The sequence below is a fragment of the Lepidothrix coronata genome, unplaced genomic scaffold (assembly GCF_001604755.1).
Source record: "Lepidothrix coronata isolate B3197 unplaced genomic scaffold, Lepidothrix_coronata-1.0 Scaffold8, whole genome shotgun sequence".
NCBI classification, from domain to species: domain Eukaryota; kingdom Metazoa; phylum Chordata; class Aves; order Passeriformes; family Pipridae; genus Lepidothrix; species Lepidothrix coronata.
This window is the reverse complement of record NW_016690188.1, coordinates 9,368,067-9,395,176: the sequence shown is the minus strand read 5'-3', so window position 1 is coordinate 9,395,176 and position 27,110 is coordinate 9,368,067. Positions and strand designations below refer to the sequence as shown.

The 27,110-nt window shown below is 34.8% G+C and overlaps 1 protein-coding gene across 1 annotated transcript in view; it reads left to right on the top strand.

The window, feature by feature from the left end:
- HECTD2 (HECT domain E3 ubiquitin protein ligase 2) overlaps window positions 1-22,003 on the top strand; it is a 37,107-nt gene extending 15,104 nt beyond the window's left edge. Inside the window, exons 8-21 of the mRNA XM_017804087.1 lie at window positions 965-1,074; window positions 2,397-2,545; window positions 4,055-4,178; window positions 6,364-6,460; window positions 7,344-7,451; window positions 9,242-9,374; window positions 12,357-12,445; window positions 13,240-13,398; window positions 13,801-13,875; window positions 14,768-14,855; window positions 15,098-15,204; window positions 16,377-16,492; window positions 17,121-17,264; window positions 19,455-22,003. Coding sequence (XP_017659576.1) covers window positions 965-1,074; window positions 2,397-2,545; window positions 4,055-4,178; window positions 6,364-6,460; window positions 7,344-7,451; window positions 9,242-9,374; window positions 12,357-12,445; window positions 13,240-13,398; window positions 13,801-13,875; window positions 14,768-14,855; window positions 15,098-15,204; window positions 16,377-16,492; window positions 17,121-17,264; window positions 19,455-19,575 — 1,620 coding nt within the window. The 3' untranslated portion in view covers window positions 19,576-22,003. The remainder of the gene's footprint in view (window positions 1-964; window positions 1,075-2,396; window positions 2,546-4,054; window positions 4,179-6,363; window positions 6,461-7,343; window positions 7,452-9,241; window positions 9,375-12,356; window positions 12,446-13,239; window positions 13,399-13,800; window positions 13,876-14,767; window positions 14,856-15,097; window positions 15,205-16,376; window positions 16,493-17,120; window positions 17,265-19,454) is intronic.
- The last annotated feature ends 5,107 nt before the right edge of the window (window positions 22,004-27,110 follow it).

The following is a 27,110-nucleotide window of genomic DNA, read 5'->3' as shown; positions in this document are numbered from 1 at the left end:
TACTTCACATCTATGGAAGAAGTGTAGGGAATGCATGATGGGAGTGGGACCTTGATGGAAAATAGTTGATGGGGAAAGGTTGCATAGACTAAAACTGTGAACTAACAGTTAGACAGATAATTGTTTCCTGTTATTTTGTGGGTTGAAAGAACAAATGTTTTACCATGTTACTTGTTCTTATTTCATACTTATTCCCAGATTTGGTTTATTGGTATGCTGTAACTGAAAGTTTCAGTATATGCACTTTCTGATATTGCTGGAACTTTCTCCAGTGTTGCATTTTAAACAGCAGACTTTCTTCAGTTTATCTAACTGGCTGCATTGTCTGATTTTTGTCTGAGTTCACCTATTACCTTTGTTACCGTAGGTGATTTGCGTTTGCAGCAGATTTCCCCTTTAAATTTTGCCAATGTAGGCAACACCTCTCCACACAAGGAGTGGTTTCTACTGTTATTTGACAATATCAGATAGTAATTTAATTTTTTGAGACAATGGTTTTCTTCTTTGGGGTGGTATACTAACTGTGAATTACAAGGGCTATCTCCTGCTGAAATGTGGGAATGTGTGAACTCAGACAAGAGGGACTGACATGCAGAGAGATAGAAGCTACAAGAATCATTTTACTGAGATGAAAAGCCCATCACTCAGAGAAGTGTAATTTATGTGCTACAATGTAAAGGAGAATCCAGAAAAATACATTGGTTACTGCCTTTGGGCTACCTATGGACTTTCTTTTGAAAAAAAAAATCATACTTTTACAATATAGCAATTATATATTTCTTATTGGGCTAGCAATTGCAAGTCAGTTTTTCTCATAGTTTTACCTCTGTCACAGCTATTTTTGTGAATTCCTTTCCTGTGTAATTGAATTGTATTGGCAACAACAAACATAAGAAAAAATCGTAATGACTTTTCTCCTTTTATGCAGTTTATTAACCTAACACATTTTTTTAATCTTTTTCAGAATCCTCAATTTAGTAACACTTCTACTTATGTCATCTATGCTCACTTGCTAAGACAGATAGCAGCCTTAACAGAAGCTGACCATCATTTCCTAGTGCACTGGTCTAAAAAGTAAAAAAAAAAAAAAAAAAAAAAAATTTAAAAAAAAGTTAAAATTCCATTTTTAGGATTACAATTGTTATTGTATTTCCATTGATGTTGACTGTTTTATAAATTATATGAAAGTTAATTTAATTGACTAAAGAGATTGTTTTTGTTGTTTTCAAAGTACATATGGACATAGTCCACTAAGTGATACTGATTTATAGATGCAATATGTATGTAATGTATAAAAATTAATATCTTTATGCAAAAAAGCCATAATTGGAAAAAAACTTGCCTAAGTTATTCTTCCATAAGACATGCAAAATAACTTGTGTGTAAATTTTTAGTTACATGTTTATATGGTATTATTAAAACAAACATATTTATGATCTTTGTTTAAATAAAGTTTTATCTTGCATAATTTGCAAAAGATATTGTAATGTTACTGTATTGTGTGAAAACTATGAATGAATTAGAGTCCTTGCTTCATAGTGTAATAGAGGTGGTGAGAGAGTGTGGTTAGGGCATTAGATTTGTAATTAATTGAAATAACTCTAATAGCTCCTCACTAATAAAGTCATAGGGGAGTTACTGCCCGAAGAGCAGCTTCCAAGTTGGTATGCAGATTGCTCTCCTTGTACTGACTGTGCAAAAAGTTCAGTTTGGGGTAAAAAAAAAAGTTCAACCATATTTGCAATTCCCTTATCTCCTAGGGAACCTGTTAGTAAAAGGTTTTATTTTCTGCAAGGATGGAAATTTGGTAAAATATGATTTCATTTGAACTGGTGTTTACAAATAAGGTTTGCACTCTTGGTTAAGGATGCAATAGGCATATCAAAACATCTATTAGAAATGGAAACCATTAAAATAGGAGAGATGTTGTTTAGAAAAGGATATTTTAACATACCTACACGTGTATTGTTGTGCTATTATGGAAGTGGTGCAACATGTAATTTAAAATGTGCACTTGTCACAAGCACTTGAAGTACTTTTCCTCTTTATTCAATAGGACCAAGTATCTCAAAATAAAAAAATCAGAATTCCTCAGTATTCAGAGTATGGAGTGAAATAGATAAGGCATTTTGTTTGCTAAAAGTCAAGAAGAGATAATGATTCTATTGCTCTTTTTTGGTTGTTTTTTTTTTACAGAGCAATAGTTAGGGACACACTGAAGAGAATTACCGTGTGTCAATATTTAAAAGCACTCTTCTTCAAACTTTGTATTTCAAATTGTGTTTTTATGTATAGGACAAAAGCATGTTTTTGAAAAAATAACACTGAAATCTGATAGCATAAACTCTAGTGTAGACAGTGATCACATGAGAGTAAGTACAGCATGTCTATTTTAGGATTTCACAGAGGAGGTTCAAGCAGGTGGTGGACAGGTTACTGCAATTCATTTCTTTACGTCTGTTTCCTGCAAAACCTGAAGAGTTTCCACCTATGGTGAAATGTAACTGGTGGATTCCATCAGCAACAAAAGTCCTGGCTTTATTTAGTAGGTATTTTTCTTGAACTCTGTATGCATATGTATGTTTATATATGTATGTTTGTGTGTATATATAATGTTTGAAAATATATATATATAGATGTCGAAATATATTTAGAGAGAGAGAGAGAGAGGATAGTTTATGCTGCTCCTCTTCTGGGGGAGACTGACAATGATGGTGGCACAGTATAAACTACAATAAAGGTAGTAAGCAACAAAGAAAGTCTTCTGTTGCTTTCCAGTAGATGATAATTGCTATGCATCATTTTCCTGTGACAAAAACTGAAGATCGTTCAAACAGAAATCCACAGAAGTAACCAATGGTTAAGGTTTCCCTTAGATTTGTAAAAGAAATGTCTTAAATTTGTAATTGCCAGAATTTCATCTGTAACTGGCTTACCCCCACAGAACTATTTAGCATCCAAAGGAATTTAGGCAATGCATGTGCTTTTTAAATCCAAAACAACAGCGTAAAAAAAGTAAATTTGTGCTCAGTTCAACATAGAGCACAGAAAATTTGACCACTGCAAATTCAAACCTTCTCCTCAACTCATGCCAAATAGTTTGGTGATTAGACCATATACTTTCTCCTTTCTAGGAGAAAATAAAGACACCAAATTAAAATTAAGATTGGAATTAAGATGCTTTCACTCTCAACACTTTTACTTAAAAGCATTCTGCACAATTCTACCTGTCCAGAATTAGGCACATAAGCACACCAAGATGCGTGTTTTCTAGTCATCTATGAAAGAATTGCCAGTTCCATATTCTGGAAAAAGAACTATTTAGTAAATCAAAAGACACTACTTTGTGTCTGACTGACCAAAATTAAACTATGTTGAAGTGCAAATAGAGAAAACTTACTAGCTGTTTGACATTATATGAATGTTACACAGTGAGATAGCTTAAATGTGAATTAGTTCTCTTCATTTAGTCGAATACTTAATTTATGTGCAGGTGAATCCAGATGCTATAGTAGTTCCCTGAGGAAATATGTATATCTCTGCATACTATGTTTTATGCCCCTCCCTTTCCATGCCTTTTGCAAAAGGCATTGAGCACAAACAGGTAATTTTTAACTGGAAAGCATGTAGATGTTCTAGCCATAGCTGCATTTGAAATTAGGTGGATTTCTTAAACATTTTCATTTAACAAACTGCGTTTTCATCGATTTCAGCAGAACATAATGTCCTTTATCTGTGAAACCTCAATTTAGTGTATGTCAGTAAGGGAGCTTGAGTCAAACTGAGGTTCCCTTGTCATAAGTGGGCTGACCTAAGGATTTACTATTTTCTACAGCAATTAATATGCTGTCATAACGTGTTATGTTATAGTGTAATTCTGTAGCTAAGACTGAACTAAGTTCTGTTGCTAAATTATTTGTTTGTTAGTATTAGTTTATTACTATTATTTTAGACTTAGCCTGAAGTTTCTGACTTCACTGGTGCCCATGATGCCGAGAAATGAGTGTGCTGAATCCAGGCACTGTTTTAAAAGACTATTATGTTTTCTTTGTAGATGCTGCAAATAGTCTGATCAGTCCTCCTATTATTTCATATACGGATTTCTATAATTCTACACTTGATCATATTGATCTTATGGAAGAATATCATAACTGGCAATGCTATGGGAATTCTCACAGGTAAGAGGAATAGCTGGTTGTTTCTTTTTAAGTAGTATTTCAAAGCACTGTATCTATGCTATGTATATCTATATTAAATATAGTGGATATATATATATATATATATAAAATGTGTGTGTATATGGTATACATACCATTTATGTGTATATATATCCACATTAAATACTGTATTTTATTGGACAAACATAGCATAGCTACTACTTGTTATACTTCCTACTGCATGGATGTTAGATTGACTGGAATAAATCTCATTCTGCCTTTGCAAACTGGAGAAAAGATCTAAAATATAGATGATAATAAAATAACTTTATTAATTATGGGCATAGACTTTTAATTGTGTCTTACTACAAACGTATTTTAGCCTCCAATACATTCATAGACAGTGATAATGTGTGCATACTTACCACTTAATGATGAAAATGTATGTAATTATATGTATATATGTGGCTCCAATCATGTTTGTTCCAGTGAAATCAATTGTACTATTTTTGTTGCCTGAAAATAAGCTCACAAGTTAAATCTTTGGACTCAAAGCTTGCGAAGGTATTTCTCCCCTCGTGAGAGGCAGCCCAGAAGTATGATTTAGAATCATCCAGAGAAATAGACATTTCATCTTTTTGCTGAAGTTCAAAATCTTATTAACGTTTTCTTAATAAAAATGGTTTTTTGCCTAGCTGTATTTTTCAACATGTCACTGTGTGTCACTCAGTCTTTACAGCTTGAATCACAAGATCAATTAAAATTTCCCCATATCTTGAGACTTTTCAGTAAGCTAATTTAAGACATCAGCCCTCTAAATGTAGCTTTTTGTTTATTGTGTGTGCACTTTTCCTTGCCTTTAGCAGCAGTTGGGGAAAACTTGGAGACCATAATTTGTTCCACTAAAGCAGCTATTTCAGGTTAGGCTTCTGTCTGATACCTGATACTCTGCTTGGGAAGATAAAAAATCAAACAAATGAAACGAACCACACAAAACCCAAATAAATAAATGAAACAATTGCTCCAAATCCCATGATACATGATAGCAAAACATGCAGTATGCTTTGCATAGTCTCAGTCAAAGCATTGGTATATGAATAGTGCTGAGCTTCAAATGATTTTTTGGTATATTTTTTTTTTCCATTGGAACCATCTGGCTGTTTTGGCATCCACAACCAATCTTATAAAAGGGCTGTGAGATTTCCACCTGCTCCAGTTCTTTTCAGTTAGCTGGGTCACTGGGAATTATGTCAAAACAAAGTTTGCTTGACACATAATTGTTGGAGTAGCTGAAGTGAAGACTAGCTGCATTATTCTTAAAGTATAAATAATTCTGTTAATTTGTTACAAGGACTTTTTTTTTCAATTTTACATCTTTTGACTCCTTGTTGTTCCACTTAAAACTAAACAGAAAAAAAACCCCAACCTGACAACAGAGGCCGAGTAGGAGCAAGTCCTCATCTACCTTCCATGTGGAATATTTTGAAATACATACTTCTTTTAAGTCAACACACTTTGGTAAAATATTTTGGATTAAGATTTCCAAGAGACCAGGTGGGCTCTGGTTATTTCGATGTGAACTTCAGCTAGGTGATGTATGAGCTAAATAAACAAAAAAACTTACCAAAATAACCAGTAATTAAAAAATCTTTTACATGATGAATTCTGAAGTTTTTCAAAATCATTTTTATTATCTGATTGCAGTGGAATGTGGCTGTGATCTGGTATTTCAGAAGTCCTAAACACATGTAACCCCAGGATAAGTCTAAAGGGCCTGTGGAAAACCAGTTCCTTTGAAAATGAGTTCTAAGAATGCTGCACTGAGATAGATGTTTTTCTTTTACTTAATAAGAAGATATTGTTGTTCGCTTTAATTCAATGTAGTAATTAAAATTATGGTATTTAAAGCAGATGATGACTGGTTTTATTAGGTCTGTTGATGTTAATAATAAACAATTAAAAGTGATCTTTATTTAGGGTAAGCATTATTGCAGTTTCTAGCAGTAAATGCAAGTTACAGTTTGTTCTGCTGAATTGAGTATCTATATATACAACACAAAAACCCCCAGCAGCTATTTGCAAATTACTGTCAGTGGAGGGAAGGTAGTTACTGAATGGTAATGTAATAATTCACTCCTGTATTCTTAAAAACAGTATGCTATATGCTAAAAAGGAAATATTTTATATTCTTTTCTCTTGTTGTTAGGTTTTCTTTCTGTCAATACCCATTTATTATTTCTATAGCAGCAAAAAAAGTTATTATTCAAAGGGACTCTGAACAACAGATGATAAGTATTGCACGGGTAAGTCAGCGATAAATGTTTGTGTCTTGTGCCTTGCTATTTTAGTAAGTTTTTTTAGGTTGGTATTACACACAACCTGTCATTACAACTTCTAGTATTTCAGACTACCCCAAAAAAGAACTTAAGCTATTTTACTATGGCTACAAATGTCCATGCTGGATTTTTTAGTTATTTTATTTTTTTACTTTTTATGTGCTTAGTTTCAGGATGCTTATATATACTAGTGTTGTGGAGAAAGTTATAGTAATTTACTTATTCTTTTCCTCTTTTGAGAAACCAGCATGTGCCAGCATGCTAGATTAACAAGATAAGTAAGGAAGATTAATTCTATGAGAATTTTAGACTGTTTCCTGTTTTATCCTGTGAAGATATGTTGTCATGGAAGACCAAGATTCAGCTGTATACTTTCAAGTCATGGAAGAGGTACTGCTTCTGGGCAGCCTCCTCTGTTTTGAAAGAGGCATTGTCTGCCTCCTTCAGTGTTAATTTTCTACAGGTGCTAGGTGAGACTCTTTTCCTCAGTGCTCTACGTAGCAGAACTATCCATTCTTGTCTTGCTGGATACACCTTGTGAATAGCTGATTAAAGCACAAACCATTTCCAGAATCTATATTTTCAACAGTTTGGAAGGTTGAAAAAGTTGCTGCACAATTGCCACTTTCTTGTTAAACCTCCTGATAAGTTAGTTCAAATATAGGGAAAATGCTATCTGCAGTAGGAAAGAAATTGCTCTTCATCTCTTAGACGAGACTGAAGCAGATATGATGTTAGGGAAATGTCTTTAATGCAAGATACTGAGAACTTCTTACATTTAATTAGTGTGGCACTTGGGTTTTTGAAATGAAGATACTGCATGTATGATGTTTCTTTTTCATTCAAATAGCAAAGCCTTGTGGATAAAGTCTCTCGCCGACAGAAACCTGACATGAATATGTTATTCCTAAATGTGAAAGTGAGGAGGACACACCTTGTTAGTGATTCACTTGATGAGGTAACAAAAAAATGTAAATGATGTGTTGCTGCAGAATAGCTGTTGAACTTAAATTTCAGTTTGATAATTCATATTTAAATCTTTCTGCACTAAGAGATTGGGACTATAACTGCATAATACTAAATAAAAAGAACTTAATTACTGTCACAATTGCAGTGCTGCAGAATAGATTGTGTTAGACATTCTGAAATTAATTTTCTGTGCTCATACTGCTCAGTGGATAAGCCCATAATGAACATACATGCTTGCATGTGGTATTTTTTTGTGTTTGCAATTTTTGTTTTAAAAATACAGTGCATAATTAGCAGAGTATGTAGGACTTGAGTCCATGATAGGAGCATGAATAGTAAGTGACTAATCCCTAATGAGTTTGTTCTGTTCTAATTCTCAGAATATTTTTGTTCTTTTCCTTTGCTAACTTCTCCACCCTATAAGAATTATTTTGGGCTTTTTTTTCTTAAATTCTTTTAACAAATTCTTCACATTCTTGAATGTAATTTTTCCTTTTTTAGAAATGAAACATGTGTTCATTAAAGTAGGCAATTCTTCAGTATCCTCTGATCCTTGATAATTAACATTATTTAATGAAATATAGTTGCCTACTTGGCATTGAGAATGGCCTGATCATATTGAAAAATAAGTCCAAGTAGTGAAAACAAGATCAAATAAATTCTGATTACTCATGTCAGAAAATGTCTATTTTGGCCTTGTCTCGTAAGACATAAGACATACAAGTGGTAATACTACTTTCTCTCAGGCATCACAGATTTTTTTTTTACCACCCTAATATAACCAAGAGCAACTTCAAAAGTTCTGACAGTCAAAATATTCTCCTATTTATTTTTATTGTTTTCTTCTGCCCATTTCAGAGATTAATAAGAATGTATTATATTATTCATATTCTGAAAAGTATGGGGAGTGGCAGGTGGAGGGGGAAGATGTCTTATTTGTATTTCAGATTTTTAAAAACAATTTGGAAAGGAAGATCACTTCTAATAAATAACTTGTTTCAAATAACATACCTGTAGTTGTAAAATGTGTGCAACAGAAATTTACTTGAGCAGCTAATAACATGGAAATTATTTTGGCACATGCATCTTCCTGACTGATTTAAAAACTTTCTCTGGAGCTGGCCAGTAGTTAATGATTTAAAGACAAATTGTATAGGGACTTGATCTGAAAGATCACTGTTAATTATGAAAGTTTGCAGGTTTTTTGCACCCCTGGATGAAATGCTGTCTCCTAGGACAAAGCAACGAAAAGAGCTTTTACCATTGTCTAAAAAAGAGTTGTAAAAAGCAGCTGATACTTGCTGACAGGTATCTTATGCTGAACTGAATGGTGTTCAAATATTGAAAGTTTTAGCTTACCTCCTTATTTCTAAATATTTCCAAATTATGTCTAATTATTTTCTTAATTTCTAGTTTCTTCCTGGTAGAATGTCTTCTGTAAAAGGTAAAAAATTTTATAGGTCTAAAATATTCCAGACAGACTCAGTTCATTGTATGTAGTATCTCATTAAGTCTGTTTGTACACCACCCAACTTCTTTTCAAGCCTGGAGAGTGACACTATGTGCAAAGTAGTTGATGATGTCAAGTAGTCATAATTGTCTTGCTTCTGTAATTCAATCATTGTTTTAATATAGTTTTGACCTATTAGTAGAACATTCTGCAAATTAATAGCTTAAGCAATGCAAGAGCAACAGAGACAGAGATGTGTTCTCTCTGGTTAGAGGTAGTGATAATATGTTAAATCTCATTTTTCTTCTTGCCTACCTGTTTTGCAATAGCTAGCAAGGAAGAGGGCAGATCTGAAAAAGAAGTTAAAAGTCACATTTGTAGGAGAAGCTGGTCTTGATATGGGTGGCCTGACAAAAGAGTGGTTTCTTCTGCTGATTCGCCAGATTTTTCACCCAGATTATGGTGAGTCGTAGTAAATGTTCTTAATTTTTCACCCAGATTATGGTGAGTCGTAGTAAATGTTCTTAATTTTTCACCCAGATTATGGTGAGTCGTAGTAAATGTTCTTAAGTACAGTGTGAAACTTTGTTTGGACTCTATGTAAACACTGCTCCAGCCATAATGAAAAAGTTTTTTTATTATAAACAGTGGTTTCAACACCAATCCAAAACATAGCCTTGTACTAGCTGCTATGAAGGAAATTATCTCAGCCTAAAACAGTGCAATGCTGTAGCAAATATTCAAGTGGAGATAAGGCCATATGTATTAGTTTATCATCTACCATCCCTGACTCTTTCCTCTCATGCTGCATTTTCTCTTTTTACACTGCCCTCAGTTTTCTTCATATTGCTGGTTTGGGGAGTTTTCCTGGGTTTTGTAAGTAGCTACATTGGATGCTGTTACTGTGCTCAGTTCTAGCAAACTGCTGACCTCAATCTCCCATGTATCGATGGTTTCTGTTGGTGCTGATGGTAGCACTGAGAATATCTGCACGTTCTAGCACTATTTCTGTGACTAGGATGGGCAGAGGTTATGTCTTACTTGAATCTTTGCCATCGTATATTCTGTTTGTGGTATTTGTGTGGCCAGTATTCTTTTGTGGTCTGGGATAACCTCAGGAAAAAAAGGTCCAGTCAGTGCAGAGACAGTGTAGGAAGGTGTGAACCTGAATGAAATAGCCTGCCTCTACTGCTACCAGGACCTGTGAGCCCATAATGAAATTTGCCTGCCCAAAAGAAAACAAAAAAGAAGATTTTTTTGAGCAAATAGGAGATTGTAAGACACGAATGAGCGGTCATAAACAGGCAGTCCAATCTACTTGGTTTTTATTGTCTACAGAGAGGGATCTGGGTGGGTTTTATTCCCCACTCTAATATTTGTTAAACCAATCCGCTTTCCTAAGCTGGGCATGGATACATTACTGCTGATTTAATGGGTTAAATTGTTTCCAGGCTGGCTTTTAAATTAGAAACACTGATTTCCAGGGACTTGAGTCTAACACCCGATAGTCCTTGGTAGAATGCGAGAGCTTGTCTGCCTTTGCCTGGGAGTGTTCCTATCCCTTAAATCCATGGTCCTTTGTTATTTATAGAACTCCTTCTAAAGGTACAGAATTTTAAGTCATAAATATGTCCTCAAATCTGCTGAGATCATTATTTGCCTGTAACCCTTTTTGTGGTAAAAAGGAGTCTGTGTGGAGACATTACATTCATCGTAACAGCCTTAATAGGAAACAATTTATCCTGGAGAAAGTGTTCTGTAACTTTGACAGTTCTGTTAGTAAAAATGTTGTCAGCAGAGCTTGGTAACTGATGCGTTTGGAAACATTCAGAGTAGTTTATTTTTTCACCATCTCTGGCAGGCTTCCTTGCTTTAAAGTGTAAATTCTTTCATTGTTATGACTGTCAGCCAAATGTGGGAGGAGTTCAGAAATATTAATGTCCTTTCGAAAGGGATGGTATCCTCTGCTGTCTTTAATGTTTAAGTTGCAATTAATGTATGTCAGAAGCTTAGAAGGGAAAACATCACTGTTCTTACCCTTTGCAGGTTAACTAATCCTGCAGATTTAACTTGTGGAATTTAGAAACTCATAATTAACTCAGCTGTCTGCCCTCCTATGCATTTTGCAATGCTTTGTTCATCTTGCTGTGGACAATTAATAAGTGGGATTTGAAACCTATTTTGTTCCTGCATCCCTGCTGTCTTTTAGTATGTGAACCTTACTCTGCCTTACATGCAACTGTTCTGTTGCTTCTGGTGAAAGAACTGTCTGAACCTTTTGTGATGAGCACCTTTTTGAGCTAAAATTCAAAAAATAAATTGTTCAGGAGAGTAGGGAGGAAAAACATGAATGCAGATTTTGCCTATAATTTATCATAAGAACTAGATGTCCCTGAAACAAGTTGGATTTTCGTTCTTTTTTTTTTAATCAAAATGACTTTGATTTTTTTTAATTTAAATATTACTTTTCACCAACTATATCTTCAAACAGAGATTGCAGTGAGCTGTTGCATGCAAGATGTCCTTAGAACTACTCAGTGCTTTGGTTTGTACAGGCTGTGGAAACAATCATGAACTGTTGGCCCATTTAATCCCAACAAATTAAAACCAGTCATCATGTTTCATCCAGTTTAATTCAGCATTGCTGAAGTTAATTTCACTGTTAGTGCACACTTATCTAGAGTATGTCTTGCTTCTCTGAGCAATACTTCCTAGGCATCTTGAAGCTGTTATCTGCTTTCATTATGTAGGTTTTTATGTTCTGTCACTCTTTAAAACAGAATGTTCCATATCTGATGCAAATAGCAGTCAAACTTGTCTATACTCATGATTTCAGTAGGATCTAGCTCGTCATTTAGACCCATGAGTAACTTTTTCAACTTCTCTGATAAAATTTTTTGGCAGCAAATGTGAAACTAACCCCTTTGCTGCTAATGTGTGTGTATAACATAAACTTTGTATGGATTTCTATTCTAAGAAGGTAAAGCTTATGGTATTTGTATTATGGGATTCATGCCAGCATTTCTAAAGACTGTATCTGTTATTGACCTAGGAAGAAAGGAAGAAATAAATGATTTTACATTGCAGTAAGAAAATTATTGGTTAGACTGTTTAATGTTTCTGGCTGTACAGATGCTGAAGTACAGTGAAGAAACAGATTGTACAGAGACAGTGCAGAATATCTACAACTAGAGGCCCTGAGGAATATGTTGCCCTGGCACCCAACAGGGCTGGTGGGCTTGAGCCTGCTTCAGGCTTGGCACTGCCCTTGGTGGTCCTTCCCAAGCACCTGCCTGCAGGCTCCTGCCACGGGTGGGATGAGGGGGCTGAGAACAAGCATGGAGATATGGGCACACCAAGGAGCACTTCTAAGGGTGCGTGTGTGACAAAGATGAGGCTTTGTTGAAGTTCAGGCTTTGTAATTGTCATGTTGCTGTTCTGCAGGCATGTTCACCTACCACAAGGACTCACACTGCCATTGGTTCAGCAGCTTTAAATGCGATAACTACTCTGAATTCCGACTGGTTGGAGCTGTATCCTTTCATGTCCGCTACACGGTGCCGAACCACGAGCTGACACGGGGGCGAAATAAGGCACTGGCTAAAGCTCCTTCAGAGGTTGTATATGCAACTGTGCTCCATTTTTAATGAATTTTTTTGAATGTCATTCTAGCAAGTGAACTAAAAATAGGAAGAAAATGGTGGTGTGTGGGTACATCATACATTTTACAGTCAGAAAATACTAGGATCAAGATTAAACATGCAACCTTTTTTGTATATAAGTTGTAATTTTTAGTGTACTTAAACCTCTGAGTTTCATTCAGTAAACATCAATGCACCTGTATGCATTAATGCTTCATTGAGGATCAGTTGCTCCCTGTTGATCAGTATGTGGCTTTTTGCACTTTACCAGTGGAGGTTTGGTTTTATATGTTTAGATTTATTTAAAAGAAACATTGATATATTGAGCTCTCAGTAGAACTTATTGTGGATTGAAAATATATATGTATACAGTTCTCTTTTTTTTTTAATAGCAATACTTTGGAACAATTTATTGTAGAAATACTTGTATAGGATATTATGAAGAAGATTGTCAAGTGTTTTGTCAATGTGCATCATATGACCATTTTAACTGCTACTTAATTGTAATGCAAAACTGCATTTAAAACTGTCGGTCCAGAAAAAATTAAATAATTTCCATTCCTTCTGTTTGTGGAGCATGCATTAGAGTATGCTGAATAAAATCTTAAAATATTTTTTCTAAGTTACTAAAATACTAACTATAATAAGGCTATGTTAATTTTGCCCTTAACATTTGACATATATAGCTTATGGGACTTGCTGTATATAATAGCATAGCCTTGGATATTCGTTTCCCACCTTGCTGTTACAAGAAATTATTGAGTCCTCCCATTGTTCCCTGTGATCATAACACGCTTGTAGGCATCTGTGATGTCACATTAGATGACCTGTTTCAGATTATGCCTGTAAGTATTATGGGTTTTTAAGAAGCTAAATTACTGATTTAAAACCTGATTTGTTTATATTTAATGCTTGAGTTATAAACTGTTTGAGAACAACTTTTGTTTTTCAGTACAAGCTGACAAAGTCTCCTTTTCTTCTGCTGAAAACAGAAAATCTCCATGTTTTCTATTACTTGAAGTTAGAATACCAAAATCTGATCTGTAGTAAAAATAAAATTGTGACAGTTTATACTGAAATAAAAATACACATATTAATTAAGCAGTGAGTTTTTCTCTGTGCATGCATTTTAAATATACAGCTTTTTCCAACGTACTTTCTGTGTAAAGTAATGCTTCTGGCACGTCCTTGCAGAGTGCATCACTTAGTTTTGTAGATTCACTAAAGAGTTCTTACTCATATTGTAGGAATTGGCCCACGGACTAAATGAACTTCTGTCCTATGAAGGCAATGTCGAAGAGGATTTTTACTCAACCTTTCAGGTCATTAAATACACAACTGTAAATGATTCTCAGACTTGTTCAGTAATTTTTACCGACGTTAAAATGGCAATAGAGTGACCTTCTGTGGTGTAATTGCTGATTGTTTGTAAATAACTGCACAGGTTTCAAGACCAGTACTGTTCTGGGGCCTCTGGGCATACAGAGGCTGACTGTGATGGGGCTTGAAGCTGTTGTTCCCTGACAGTGTAGGTGCCTCCAAGTGCTGACTGCCAGGGTCACATAGCCAGCTGCTGGGGCATTTCCAGCTCTTTCTCTGACACCATCACCTTGCAATCAGTGCCCTGGCTTGCAGAATTCATCTGGCTGCAAGACAATCCCTTTTGTGTCTAACCCAGAAGCTAGTCAGAGCTTCCTTGTTTCCTTAATACCCTCTGTCCAGGAAATCTCACTTCAGCAATAGCTTGTTCAAGTTGTGAAAGTTTTGCCTGACCTTTATGTCTTAACTGCTACTTCACTCAACGAAGTCTTTTTCATTTATTCATTGCTTTAGAACACATACCAGTTAATAAAATTTCAAGTTGGTACTTTTTAGTTCCTAGGTAAGCTACAGCAGAACAAATACCTTCTTAATTGTATTTGCTATTCCTAGATTGTTTTTTTGTATGAAAAGCTCTGTGCCTCCAGAGCCTCCAGAGCAGGTCAGTTTGACATGTGTAAGAGGCTCAATTTTTTTACTTCAAATACTGATTTCTTGAGCAATTTGTTGAAAATTGTAATTTTTAACTTCTAAAAGCCCAATAACCCTCAGAATTACAGCATATGGTAAAGAGAGAGACAGGGGAAATACATGGCATAATAAATATCAGATCTATAATTTATGAGAATATGAATGTATTTTCCAGTACTGACCTTGACTCCTTTTTTTCTCTAGGTTTTTCAGGAAGAATTTGGTGTTATAAAATCTTACAACTTAAAGCCAAATGGAGATAAAATTCCAGTCACAAATCAGAATAGGAAAGGTACCTCAATATATATTAATTACACATATTTGGCAGATTAAAGTTTTTTCATTCCTCTAAGCCTAGGTTTTCGTTAACAGTGTGAAAATGAAATTACTGTAGTCCTTTCTAGTATGCCTACCAATTTAATGGTATCTAAAATGAAATGCATTCATTTTTCATAATTCACTACAGTTCAGGAGAGCAGAACAAATAATTGATTAAAATTATTATAATGTAACAAAATGTTTTTTCCTTTTTAGAATATGTGCAGCTCTATGTTGATTTTCTTCTCAACAAATCGATCTACAAACAATTTGCAGCTTTTTATTATGGATTTCATAGTGTCTGCGCTTCATATGCATTACTGGTAAGAATAAAGTGAAACATAACTCTTCACTTCTGTTTTAAGTATTTGACAGTGACTTATCTAAATTAAACAAGTTGTGCTGGTTGATTTTAAGATTTGTAAAGAACACTGATTAATCCATAGGCTTGATTAAGCCAACATAAGTAGAAAAAATTAAGCAGGTAGTCAACTGTTCTCTGTAGTGTTCCGTTGCAAACAGATAAACCTAACCTGAAGAGCTTTATTTATCAGTATGCATTCACAGACGCTTCACAGGATCTCTTGTGAATGTTTTTGAGGTTTCTCTGTATTCCCTACAGTTATGAACTGCAGAGCAACTATGTCTGTGTGCTCCTGAGTGACTCCTCTGAAAACATCTATTACTTTTTCCGGGAAGAACACTCAGTGAGGTTGAGATTAAACATTCTCTCTTCAGTCCTGTTTGGCTGTTGGAATGACTTTGTCATTTACATCATCCCTTCTGCACTGAGAAAGAAGAGGCAGTTGCAATTTGCATGAGATTTTTTCAGTGCCTGTGAAATTAGTGAACTATGACACACTTGCAGCAAGGCGAGATGCGACTGACTGCAGGGAAGGTTCCGGAAGGAGAATGAGAATCCACTGAAATGCCATGACATACTGCCATGCAATATTGCAGTGTTGTAGTAAATGAATAAGTAGATTCTGCGGGTGCAAGTTTAGTGGTTTGTTGTCATAAGTACTTGCTTTGCACAGCAGTGGGTACAATTAAGTGCCAAATTCTGTCAGCTACCTACACTGGGACTGGTCAGTGTAAATTAAATTGAAATTGTAACCAAAATTGACATCAAGACCCTTCCTCAGAATTTCATCCATACAAACTTAATTTTCTTCCTGACCCATTTGTAATCTAATCAGATGGCAGACAAGTCAATGTAATAAATGTAAGAATGAGAAAGAGATGAGGTACAAAAGAAATATGCTAGAATATTGTCTTATCCAGTAATTTACTTTTTACTACCTACAATAGTAAAAGATTGTTTAAAGTGCTGAGGGATTAATTTTTCTATAATCAGTATATATCCAAGGTAGAGACTTATACTGAATGATAGTCTGTTAATTTTTCTAGAATGACAAAATAAAAATTTAATCTTAATATAGTAGCATAATTTCTCATCTAAAAAAAAATATATTTTATCTTTGATTTCTGGCAGCTGCTTCGTCCAGAAGAGGTTGAAATTCTTGTTTGTGGCAGCCCTGAACTGGACATGTCTGCTTTACAGCGAAGTACCCAATACGAGGGCTACCAAAAAACTGATCTTACTATACGGTAGGCTCGTGTTTTTTGTTCTAAATACTGAATTTGAAAACATCATAAAATTTTAACCTTTCACCAATATTTCACCAGAATCTCTTCAAGGATAATCTGAGAATGATTGAATAAAAACCTATTTCCAAATAAGACAAAGATTCTTATTAAATTATCCTAGGTAGGAAGAGTTGGGTCCTTAATGGTGTGTGTTGCTGAATATCCTTAAAAGGTTCTGACTAGATGGAAGTGGAGATAGTTTAAAAAGAACAGCTTCAAATCCTCCATAAGAAATCTGAGTATTTATTTTTATTATCCTGTCTTCTAAAAATAGTCTTTTTTTTCCAATTCTCTTTGATACTAAGGACATTTATATTAGTGAGTAGAAAGCATTTATCTTTGGCAGGTGGGTTGGGGTGTCATCTGACAAGATATAATTCCAAAATTAATAAAACATTGTACTTATCAATTCCCTAGGAATTTAACCTTGTATACTGGGATACTACTGATCTCCTATATATTACATTAATTAAATTCTCAGTAAGTGACATTCCTCATGTAGTACTTGTGGTTGTATTATTATCTTCATACTGTTTGTTCATGATATTTCATCTTGCAACATTTTCTTCTCTCTCTGCCCTGAGCATAGATACTTCTGGGATGTAGTACTTGGATTTTCTCTTGACCTTCAAAAGAAGCTGCTACATTTTGCTACAGGAAGTGATAGAGTACCTGTGGGAGGAATGGCTGATTTGAATTTCAAGATTTCAAAGAGTGAAACATCCACAAATTGGTAAGTAGTATTTATGGATTTTTAAATTTTTTTCATAACAGTGTTTCCCAAGAGACCTTATTGCTCTTGAATGTCTTTTTAAAGAAGAGCAAACAAATATACAAGAAGAAACTTCATGGAATCCTTTAGTTTGTCTTCAAAATACCCATTTATTGATTGCATAAATTTTGCAGGTGACTATCTAGCATAAAATTGTTTCTCAGTCAATGTTTATATTTGAGGCCAGTAATTCTTTATTTATAGAGATCCCATTCATGTTTTCAATTCAAATAAATTATCCATTTAATGGTTCTTATATGACAGCTGAACTAATGAAAATATACTTGAATCACCATGATTTTTACTGAATTCTTTGAATTTTATGGCATTATTTATAGCAGCCCCTGCACCTGCAGAAAATACTTGCGTTTTCTCTTGATGGTCTAAATAAGAATTTTAACATGTATGGCTGCAAAGATGTAGCATTCCTTTAGGGCCTCTGGGGTATGGCTGATACAGAAATTGCTCAGAAGATATCAGAACAAAGCAGTCTTGCAATTTCATTGTGAGGATTATATTGTTCATGCCAAGTTCTTATGTTTCTGGTAGTGTTGTATTTTGTATTGAATTGACTTGAGACATTCTACACACTTTCTAGCTAGTATTTTCCTTCTCAAGACTGGAAAAGTCAGTTTAAGTAATTTGGAAAGCTGTATAGAAAAGCTTGTTGCTCTGAAAGTCACTGATAAGCAGTAATTACTGACTTTATCTAGATTTCTCAGACATTTAGGGTAATCAAAATACTTAAATAGAATTATAGTTTCAAAGTAAAATTTTTTGGGGGTTTTCCATGGAGAGCCAAACTAAATGCATAAACAAAATGAACTTTGGTTTTGTTTTTAAATTCAATTTATCTTGTTACCGAGATATTTCTAATGCTGGTTCCAATGATGTTAAAGGAGTATGAGCATCTGAGGAAAAATGAAAAAAAATCAGTCAACATTGAATCTCTGTTTATGTTCCTTCTGTAAATTGTTCTTTTTCTTAGAAATGAGAAAATGGATTTTGAAATAGTGTGCATTTTAAACTGATGTAGGTCTGTTTTGCAAGAGAGTTGTCACTGTCAGACTGCCTGCACAGGGATGAATGGAGATATGTTGCTCACACAAAAGGATCAAAGAATATAATAGCAATAAGAATTGGCAAATTAGTAAAAGTTTCTCAATTTTCCAAATTCTGAAGCATGTAACTCCAGTCTGATTGACAGATCTTTGCTAATCTTTTAAAGGGCAGGGAGGGGAAAGTAGCTTGAGTTTCCACATCTAGGGGGTTCAACCCCCTTTCCAGGGGGTTTACCAATGATCATATGCCCTTCAAAACACTGACGGATTAAATGAAAAGAGAACTAGAGAGCTTTTGAGCCACATAATAAAATTTAAATTTTAAGTGTCCAAGTTTTAGAAATTTTTCAGTGTGTTTTCCGAGTATCAGGTGGAGCTTCAGCTCATTGTCTTTCTCCTCTCTCCCCTCAAGTAATCAGTTGTAGGACCAGGCCATACCCTCAGTGCTGTCCTGCTTGTCACTTGAAAATTTAAAGAGCAAGAAGATCCCTGGCTTCTTTTTAGCTGTGGCTCATCAAACTAATCTGTTCTAGTGAGAAGCAGAGTTTCCAGTGTTTCAGTCAGGCATTCCTTAGTATCTGCAATACATGTTTTCAAACTCTCTGCTCAGAAGAAACTTGCAGCTGAAAGTGTCCAGCATTTCAGTTGGCTGAGGGATGTCTGTAAGGATGTATTCTGCCTGGCTGACCTTGAGTTCTGTATCCTCACCGTGGTTCCTCCAGGTTTATCTATACCTACTGCAGGACCCACCGTCCTTCACGTTGTGCGTTCTGACTGTACCCACAGTTCATGTTTAGAGACGTTATGTGGTACCTGGAGTTTCCAAAATCTGGAAGGAGATGTTTCCAACTTAACAAAAAAATAAAGACAGGGAGTTGCAGGCAAACAGATTCACCTGAGGTGCTTATGACCAATAGTGGTGTTATTTGCATTCAGCAGAACTTGAACCAACATTAGGATAAATGTTTCTTTTACCAGGTTTCTTACTTAAGTAATGTTTAACTGAAAATGTGTAGGCAGTTGGCAGTGTTCTGCTTCTATTGAATTATTATTAAGTGTGTTTTGTTGGGTATTTTTTAAATTATTTTAGGTTACCTGTGGCACATACCTGCTTCAACCAGCTTTGCCTCCCTCCTTACAAGAACAAGAAGGAACTGAAGCAAAAGCTGATCATTGGAATTTCAAATGCAGAGGGGTTTGGTCTAGAATAACATTTAATAATCAAAGAACAGCATTTTTATGTAGCATTCACTCTCTTCTGATTGTGCCTTTAAGCTTTTCATTGTTATGTCTCTTGATACCAGTTTTATCTCACTTAGATTATTTTTTTTAATTAAATATGAAGTGTATGTTTTCACCTGAATGGCAATACATTTACTGCTTGCTTTGTCACAGAAGGTAGCTTTCTCTGTACAAAAAGCTTGTCTCTTTGATAAACAAAACCTAGCTTAGGCAATTTCTAAGTTTTAGTTTTTTCTTGATAGCACTTTATCATTAATCATAATTCCTTTACATCAAGGATTCCCACTGGGAGATAATATACAGAACATTTCTTTATTAGTTAATCCCAGTGGTAGAATGTTTTCAATTAACATGAATAATAGAGAAATGTACAACATCAGCATGTAGCCATTTTTTCACAAAGGCAAATAGGAATTTTAGTCTTTATAAAATGTATGTAGTTTTATTATTCTGGTTTTCCTTCTTAGTGAAACCAGTTGTCTAAGAAGTATGTAAATAACTGCTTGTGAAGAAATAGGGTTTTGATAGTGCCATTTACTGCTAAAAATTATTTTTTATGAATAAGAGGTTTTAAAGGTTCTATATTCAGTTTTTACACTTGATTGTACAAGAGTGTTAAAAGGTATTTTTTCAGCTTGGGGGGATTCAAGTTCAAGCTACAGGTATTAAGGAACTTGTATGTTCATTCTTTGCAGCAAAATAACCAGATCTACTGTAGCATTATATTAATCAAAACTAGATATGTAAAATAAATTCCACACATGGTGAAATGCTTTCAGGAAGAGGATTAAATCCACAGTTCATGGCAAACTGATATAGTGTATCATGCTAACATTTTTTTAGCAACTCTGTTGAAAGTCTTAAGTAAGCTGTGACAAAAGTGAATACAATAACATTTCAGAAGAATGTTGAAGCTTCCATTAATTTGAAGACCAGCATTTAAAGACAATGTTTTGTGTTTTTCACTGCACAAACTACATGAAATGAATAATTGGTATGTCTGCTCTGAGTTATCAAATTAGGAGCTGGGAAATAAATGGTTCTAAAATACTGATGTAATTGTAAGTCTGGGTTTTATTCATTAAATGGAAAGAATTTATTAGCATGCAGTATAGTATTTTTAAATATGAATAGCTACTGTGTGTTCTATAGATTTTTCTTTCAGCTGAATGAGGCCCAGATCATTCAAGACACTTTGGCATCTAATTTGTCAGCTTTTCCCATTGACTTCTGCTGGGGCATGGATGATTAAATATCTTGTAGTGTCTGTGCTCAGATATTATATTAGTCTTCTTTTCTCTCTTTGTATTATTTGCATATAATCAACAGATTAACAAATTATGAACAAATTAATCTGTCTAATTCATAGTTTCAAAGCTGTTGTGGATATTCTTCAATAGCGAAGTGTAAATTTGATTTTATTCTATATCTTTATGAGTTACTGGTGATTTTACTGTTTTATTAAAGCAGAGATAAATACTAGGATATTTTAGAATATTTGGCAATGTATTCTTTGTGCTGTCCTTGAAACCAGTAGTAAAATTTTTGTTGACTTTAGCAGAGAACTAAACTGGGTTAGCACAGAGAGTGTTAAAAGCAGCACTGAAAAATTCTGCATTTTACATTGTTTCTCCCAAATGGAGATTTTAAAATAAATTTTAACGTACAGGATTTCAGATGCTAAGAAATAAATGAAACTTTCACCATTGCACTGAATGAACTAGACAGCTTCAAGCAATGTTAAATTTCTGATAGCTGAATATGGTTGTAAAGAAATCTGGAAATAAACACTGCCCCCCTTCCCCTCTCTGTAGAATTGGATTCATGGAAGGTTGGCTTATGAATAAATAGCTATACAGTTTATCTGAAAACATGGCAAATTAGCCAAAATATTTTTTTATGGCTCAAGCCCACTTTTAGTAACTATTTATCTATTATTGTTAAAATAAAAGCTTTATCTTCTCATTTTCACTGAATTGCACTTTGCCTTCAGTTTAGTTTTATTTATTGGAACTTTTTTTTATTTAATGTGTAATATTACCTCAGAATTCTAAAAACGCTATTGTATTTGCATCAGTTTTTAAATAAGATTGTCATTCAAAGACATTTTATATATTTCCTGATGTTGATAGATTAAATAGTAAATTTTGTATTTGTTAAATGAAAGCATTGCACTGTATATATGAAATAAGACTCAGATAATTTTAAAACTTTTCTTCAACGATGTTTTATTGTTCTTTTGTCTTGCCCTGTAGTCCAGCAAATCTTTTTTTATTTCCATTATTGTTTTGTACCATACAAAAGAAGTCTGGTTTGTATAAACTTGTTCATTACTAAGTATCTATTTTTATGTATTAAAACTGTGCGGTCATTAAATCAAATATTTCAATTTTTGGCCTCATTTGTTTAATTTCAGATTTCCAAAACTGATCATATTGGGTTTAAGATTATTATCAACTTTTCTGCTTTTGGTTTATTTTTCTTTTAAAAAATTTTCTTAACAGTAACAGTTTGGCTAAAACATTGCATGACTCACTGAAAAGAGACTAAGTTTCAACTACCAGACACGCACCAAGAATTATATTTCATAATTATACTCAAAATTACAGGTGTTCTGGTGCATACCAGAGTGTAATAATGCTGTAAAATAGCATGGATCCTCAACACGGAGCCAACAACTGAGGCACTTTCGCATGGAGAACAGAAGGCTTTGGGGACACCTCATCACAGCCTGCCGGTACCTGGAAGGGGCTTGTGAAAAGGAGGGAGAGGGAATTTTTATACAGGCACAAGTGATGGCACAAGGGGAAATGGCCTCAAACTGAAAGAGAGCGGGTTTGGATGTTGGGAAGAAATTCTTTACTCAGAGGGCAATGAAGCCCTGGAAGAGGTTGTCTGGAGAAGCTGTGGATGCCCCATCCCTGGAATTGTTTAACACCAACCTGGATGGGGCCCTGAGGAACCTGATCTACTGAATGGCATTGCTGCCCACGGCAGGGGAGTTGGAACTAGATGATCTTTAATGTCTCTTCCCAAACAAATCATTCTATGGTTCAGTGATTCTAACTTAATTTCCCTTATTTTTTTTTACTACCTCAATTGCAAGACTATTTTGAGGTGCACAGAGAGACAAAGCCACAAGCTGTTGTATGTTTTATCTTGTGTATTTTTCTGCCTAATTTTAGCATTGAAGTCAGGAGGGACAGGTAACAAGAACATCATGCTTTCTCACCGACATAGGTCCTGATCACAGGACTGTTATCTGTCTGGATTCAAACGTTCTTCTTGTCTTCTTTGTACCATTCAAGCTACCTACAGATGGCAGCAAAGATGAAGATTGAAATAATTTAATTAGAGGTCTGACTCTCCTCTTAACTAGCATTAGTAAGGTGTTGGTACTGGTCGACATGCTCCAAAGGCAAATGGTATATCTATTGTTATTCTTCATAGCTGTGGCATTTAATATTCTTTTAGAACCCCTCTTTGGCAAAATATCTTAAAGGTTCTTAAAAGCCTCTGTTTTAATGTCCTGACTTTCAGATGATCATGTGTTTTTTCTTCTAGAGCACATAGTTCTCTTCCAATAAATTTGTTTGAGTCAAGTAAGTTTTCAGTGTATTTGTAATTTTTTTTTCTTCAGGGTCTGTGCTAGTATGGTGAAGTTCCTTGCAATTTTAAATATTCATAGCATATAAGAAAATAATAATGGAACAGCCTGGACTGCCACAGCTGTTTCACTTGTTTTGGAAATGTTCTAATTAATAGTTGGATAGGTTTTGCTGTTAAATTAATGAGCAAAATGGGCCGCCAGCAATCTGCACCTTTCAAATTGTTAATTAAATTCTTACTGAATTTTTTAAACCCCAGTGGCTTTATGTAAAATACAACAGGTATGGCAAGGGTTCTTATGGTCTGATGTAGATATTCTTAACTGTAGAATGGATATTTGATACAAAAATAATTCCTTATATAAACTACATCTAGGAAAGAACTCTGAGGTCAAGGAAGATGGAGATATTTTGTCTGATAATCTGGTGACATAGTTGCTCATCAGACCCCGACAGGGTGGAAGAAGTTCACTAAGCTGGGCAGCACTTTAGTTTTGGACTCTTCTGCAGTACTAGAATTAAGTAATACCTATATGTGTAAGAGTAGGATATATCAATGAATAAGTTTTATGTTTTAGGAGTTTTGTGTTCTACTACAGCAAGGCTTCATTTACCCTTTTTGGCATCAGTTTAATGATTTGTTACTTGTACTGAGTGATGAATAGACTTTTAATGCAATATTTTCTTCCCATGAGAGTTGTCCTAGATTCTGTAGATCTATGATGTTCAGGTTTAATTTATGGGGTTTTTGTTTATTTGGTGCTTTATAACATGATTTCGTATTAACCAGGAGAGATGCATTATTCTCACAGAGTCCTTAGTTACTTTACACCAGGATCTCTGGCAGCTACCATACTATGGATAATAACAATCCAGCCTCCACTAGTCTCTGTAGGCATTACCAGAACAGAACTATTTGTAACTGTGTGTGTGTTATTCAAACCATCTTGTCAATGGGGGTTTACTCAATGTGCTCTCAATTTCTGCTCTAGCAGAGAGCTTGAACATTAATTTCTTTTGGTATTTATTTTGTGTCAGTAGCCATACTGTGGAAAGCAAGAACTGTGTTTTGTGCCCTGGAAAATCAGTCCAGCTGGATATGAGGTAGCCAAAGCACAGTCATTTTGAAAACAGGGTGGTTTAAACTCAAACACGTCGGTCTTGGTTTTGGTTGTCTTCTGGTGAATTAGTGTAACCTCACACACCTTGTTTCCAAGAACTGTGGTGGCAGCATATATAGTGCTTGGGGGTTTTAGTAGTTGCCCTTAATTAGTAGGAAGAAATGGGTAGATGAGCCAGTAACATATACCACACTGAGCAAAGAAGGCACTTAATTTTTCATCTCACTTATCTACTTTACGGAGAGATCTTTTCCCAAATCTTTCTGGATTCCAAGATGGAAAAGTATCCTGCCCAGATTTTAAAACTCCCCGACAAGACATGTTCTGTGACACTAAATGCATCATATTAATTCTTAAATGTTCATTAATAGAAAAGTTAATTAATCATGGCAGATAAATGTGTCCTGTGTAAAACAGAGATGAGCAGAGCAGCAGAAGAGAAAAAAATTTACTTTCTTGTAGAGAAGTTCAATAGAATGGCTTTTTAGTTGCAGAAATCTAATTTTATTCCCTTAGCTAATGTGGTTTAATTTTTCTAGTGTTTAATTTCTTAAGGAGTTTAAGAACTGAAATTATCTTTCTTTAATTCAATCACCATGTTAGATAAAGGTACATTTGAGTAAACTGTAATATTTTCCTACGTACACCACTGTGTAGTGCCTACTGCATTGTCTAATTGTACTGAAATCAGTAAAATGTTCTACATCAGTATTCCTTTGGAATTGTAACTTTTCTGGCAATTTTTACTGTGAAAGAAGAGCTTTTCCAATCATTAAAAGCACTTGTATTCATTCAAACTGAAGCTTTTAAAGTAAGAACATAGATGTGTTTCTATTGCATATAAACAACCTCATTGCATTTTGGTTTGGGTGGTTTTGTTTTAGGACTCAGAATCTATTCAATATCATATTTCTGCATATTGATTGAAACGCATTAAGTTGTCATGTGAAATGGCACATTCTGGAAGGTAAAAACTCACTTCCCAGTAGCTTGTGCTACTGGAAGTTACTGTAAATATATGAAAAGGATTCCAAGGTTAGTAATTTCTTACTTTGGTTTGTTAGTTGCCATATAGGAGTTGGAATCTCCTAACGCATTACAACCAAGCTGTGTTTGAAATACCTGGGGGATGTTTGCTTCATCCTATTGATCATCTCCTAGCCCATGCTGGCCCAGTTGCTACTGGTGATGGGTTTCACATGCTTACAGGTGTTTTTAATTGTATTTCTTACATTGGCATATTTAATATGCATTAATTATTCCTTTCAGAAAGTGAACTCAGTTTCTTCAACAGTCTGTAATGCTGGGCAAGAACTCAAAGGTGCAGAACTAAAATCTCAGTGAAATTAGTTTGGAACACTTTCATTTTCTTATACTTGATTTTAAGAGTTAAACATCATCCTATAATCAAAGCTGTTGAGGCAACATCAACTCAGCTATGCTGAGAGCTGTGTCTTCTGTTCCTCATTCCCTGTTATTTTGTGTAAACTACTGTAGGCATGTAACCAAAACACAGGAGATATGATAGGAGTAAGTTTTTATGTGAAAGTGATAGTGTTGGAATTTTTTTTCTCTCTTGGCTTGATTTCTCATCCCCATGTGCTACTTGTAGTTGTGTGTGTTTTTCATTTGTAACTATTTGCAATGTGAGCACTGCAGCTGGGAATCTGAAGGTGTAATTGCTTGCATCATTTTTTATATCATTGTTCAAAAGAAAAAAATTACCTGGATTTTTCTTCCCTGTCTTCAGGGCACCAATTGATGCATCAAGGCTTTTATATTTTATGGTGCAAAGGTATTCTCAGTTGATCTTCTGCCCTTGAATTTCTTCTCAGTTTATTTGTTGCTGGCTTTATTAGTTGGTCTTATTAATTATATATGACATGAGCATGGCTGCTATGCTTAATCATACATTCAGTATAGCATTTTCATACTTGCAGGTGCACTGTGAAGAGGAAATTACTACTTTCATGCAGCACAACCAACCCTTGGTTAATTTCTGCTGTCATTACTTACAGCAACAATCTGCATTCTTTGTATAGTTATGCTGCCTTTCACCGTGTTCAAGATCTACCATCATTCATAATAGATAGGTAATTGTGGAATGATAAATGGAAGCTTTCACTTTGAATTTCCCTAGATAAGAAAATCATCCCTTTGACTATTTGTGGCATTTTTTTCTACTTTTTTTTTTTTTTTTTACTAGACCTCGGGTTTTATTTTGTATTTTCTTGAGACATAGGGTAACTTAGGGGAATTTAACAGACATTTTAGAACTGAGTTGTCACTTACCCAGGTTAATTATTTGGCTAACTCACTTGCCAGTCCTTAGCCTAGCTGCATGCGATGTCAATCCTCTATTTGCAGCACATTTGCATAAATCAAAGTGATTCTAATATTAAGGAAGAAAACATAGACAAAGCTGCTGCAAAAGGATAGTGACGTGTGTCTAGGGTGCAACTTGTAAATGAGTCTGTGCCTCTTGAAAAAAAAAGGCTGATGGAAAACAATGGTTCAAGGTGGTGGCAGGGGGAAGTGGAGAGAATTGCTATCCTTCGTCTCTCATTTCTGGGGAGCTACACAGAAGCTACATATTGAAGATATCCTGTATGGGAGAAAAATTGCTGTGGGGTAACACTAGAAGCTTCAGATCAGTCATTGTAAGTCCGTCTGCTCTTCCTTTTTGTTGCTATTAGCTTATTATTTGAATTACCTTGGGAATGTTTGCTTTTTTCCCTATTGATCTTGCTGTAGCCCATGCTAGTGACAGGTTTC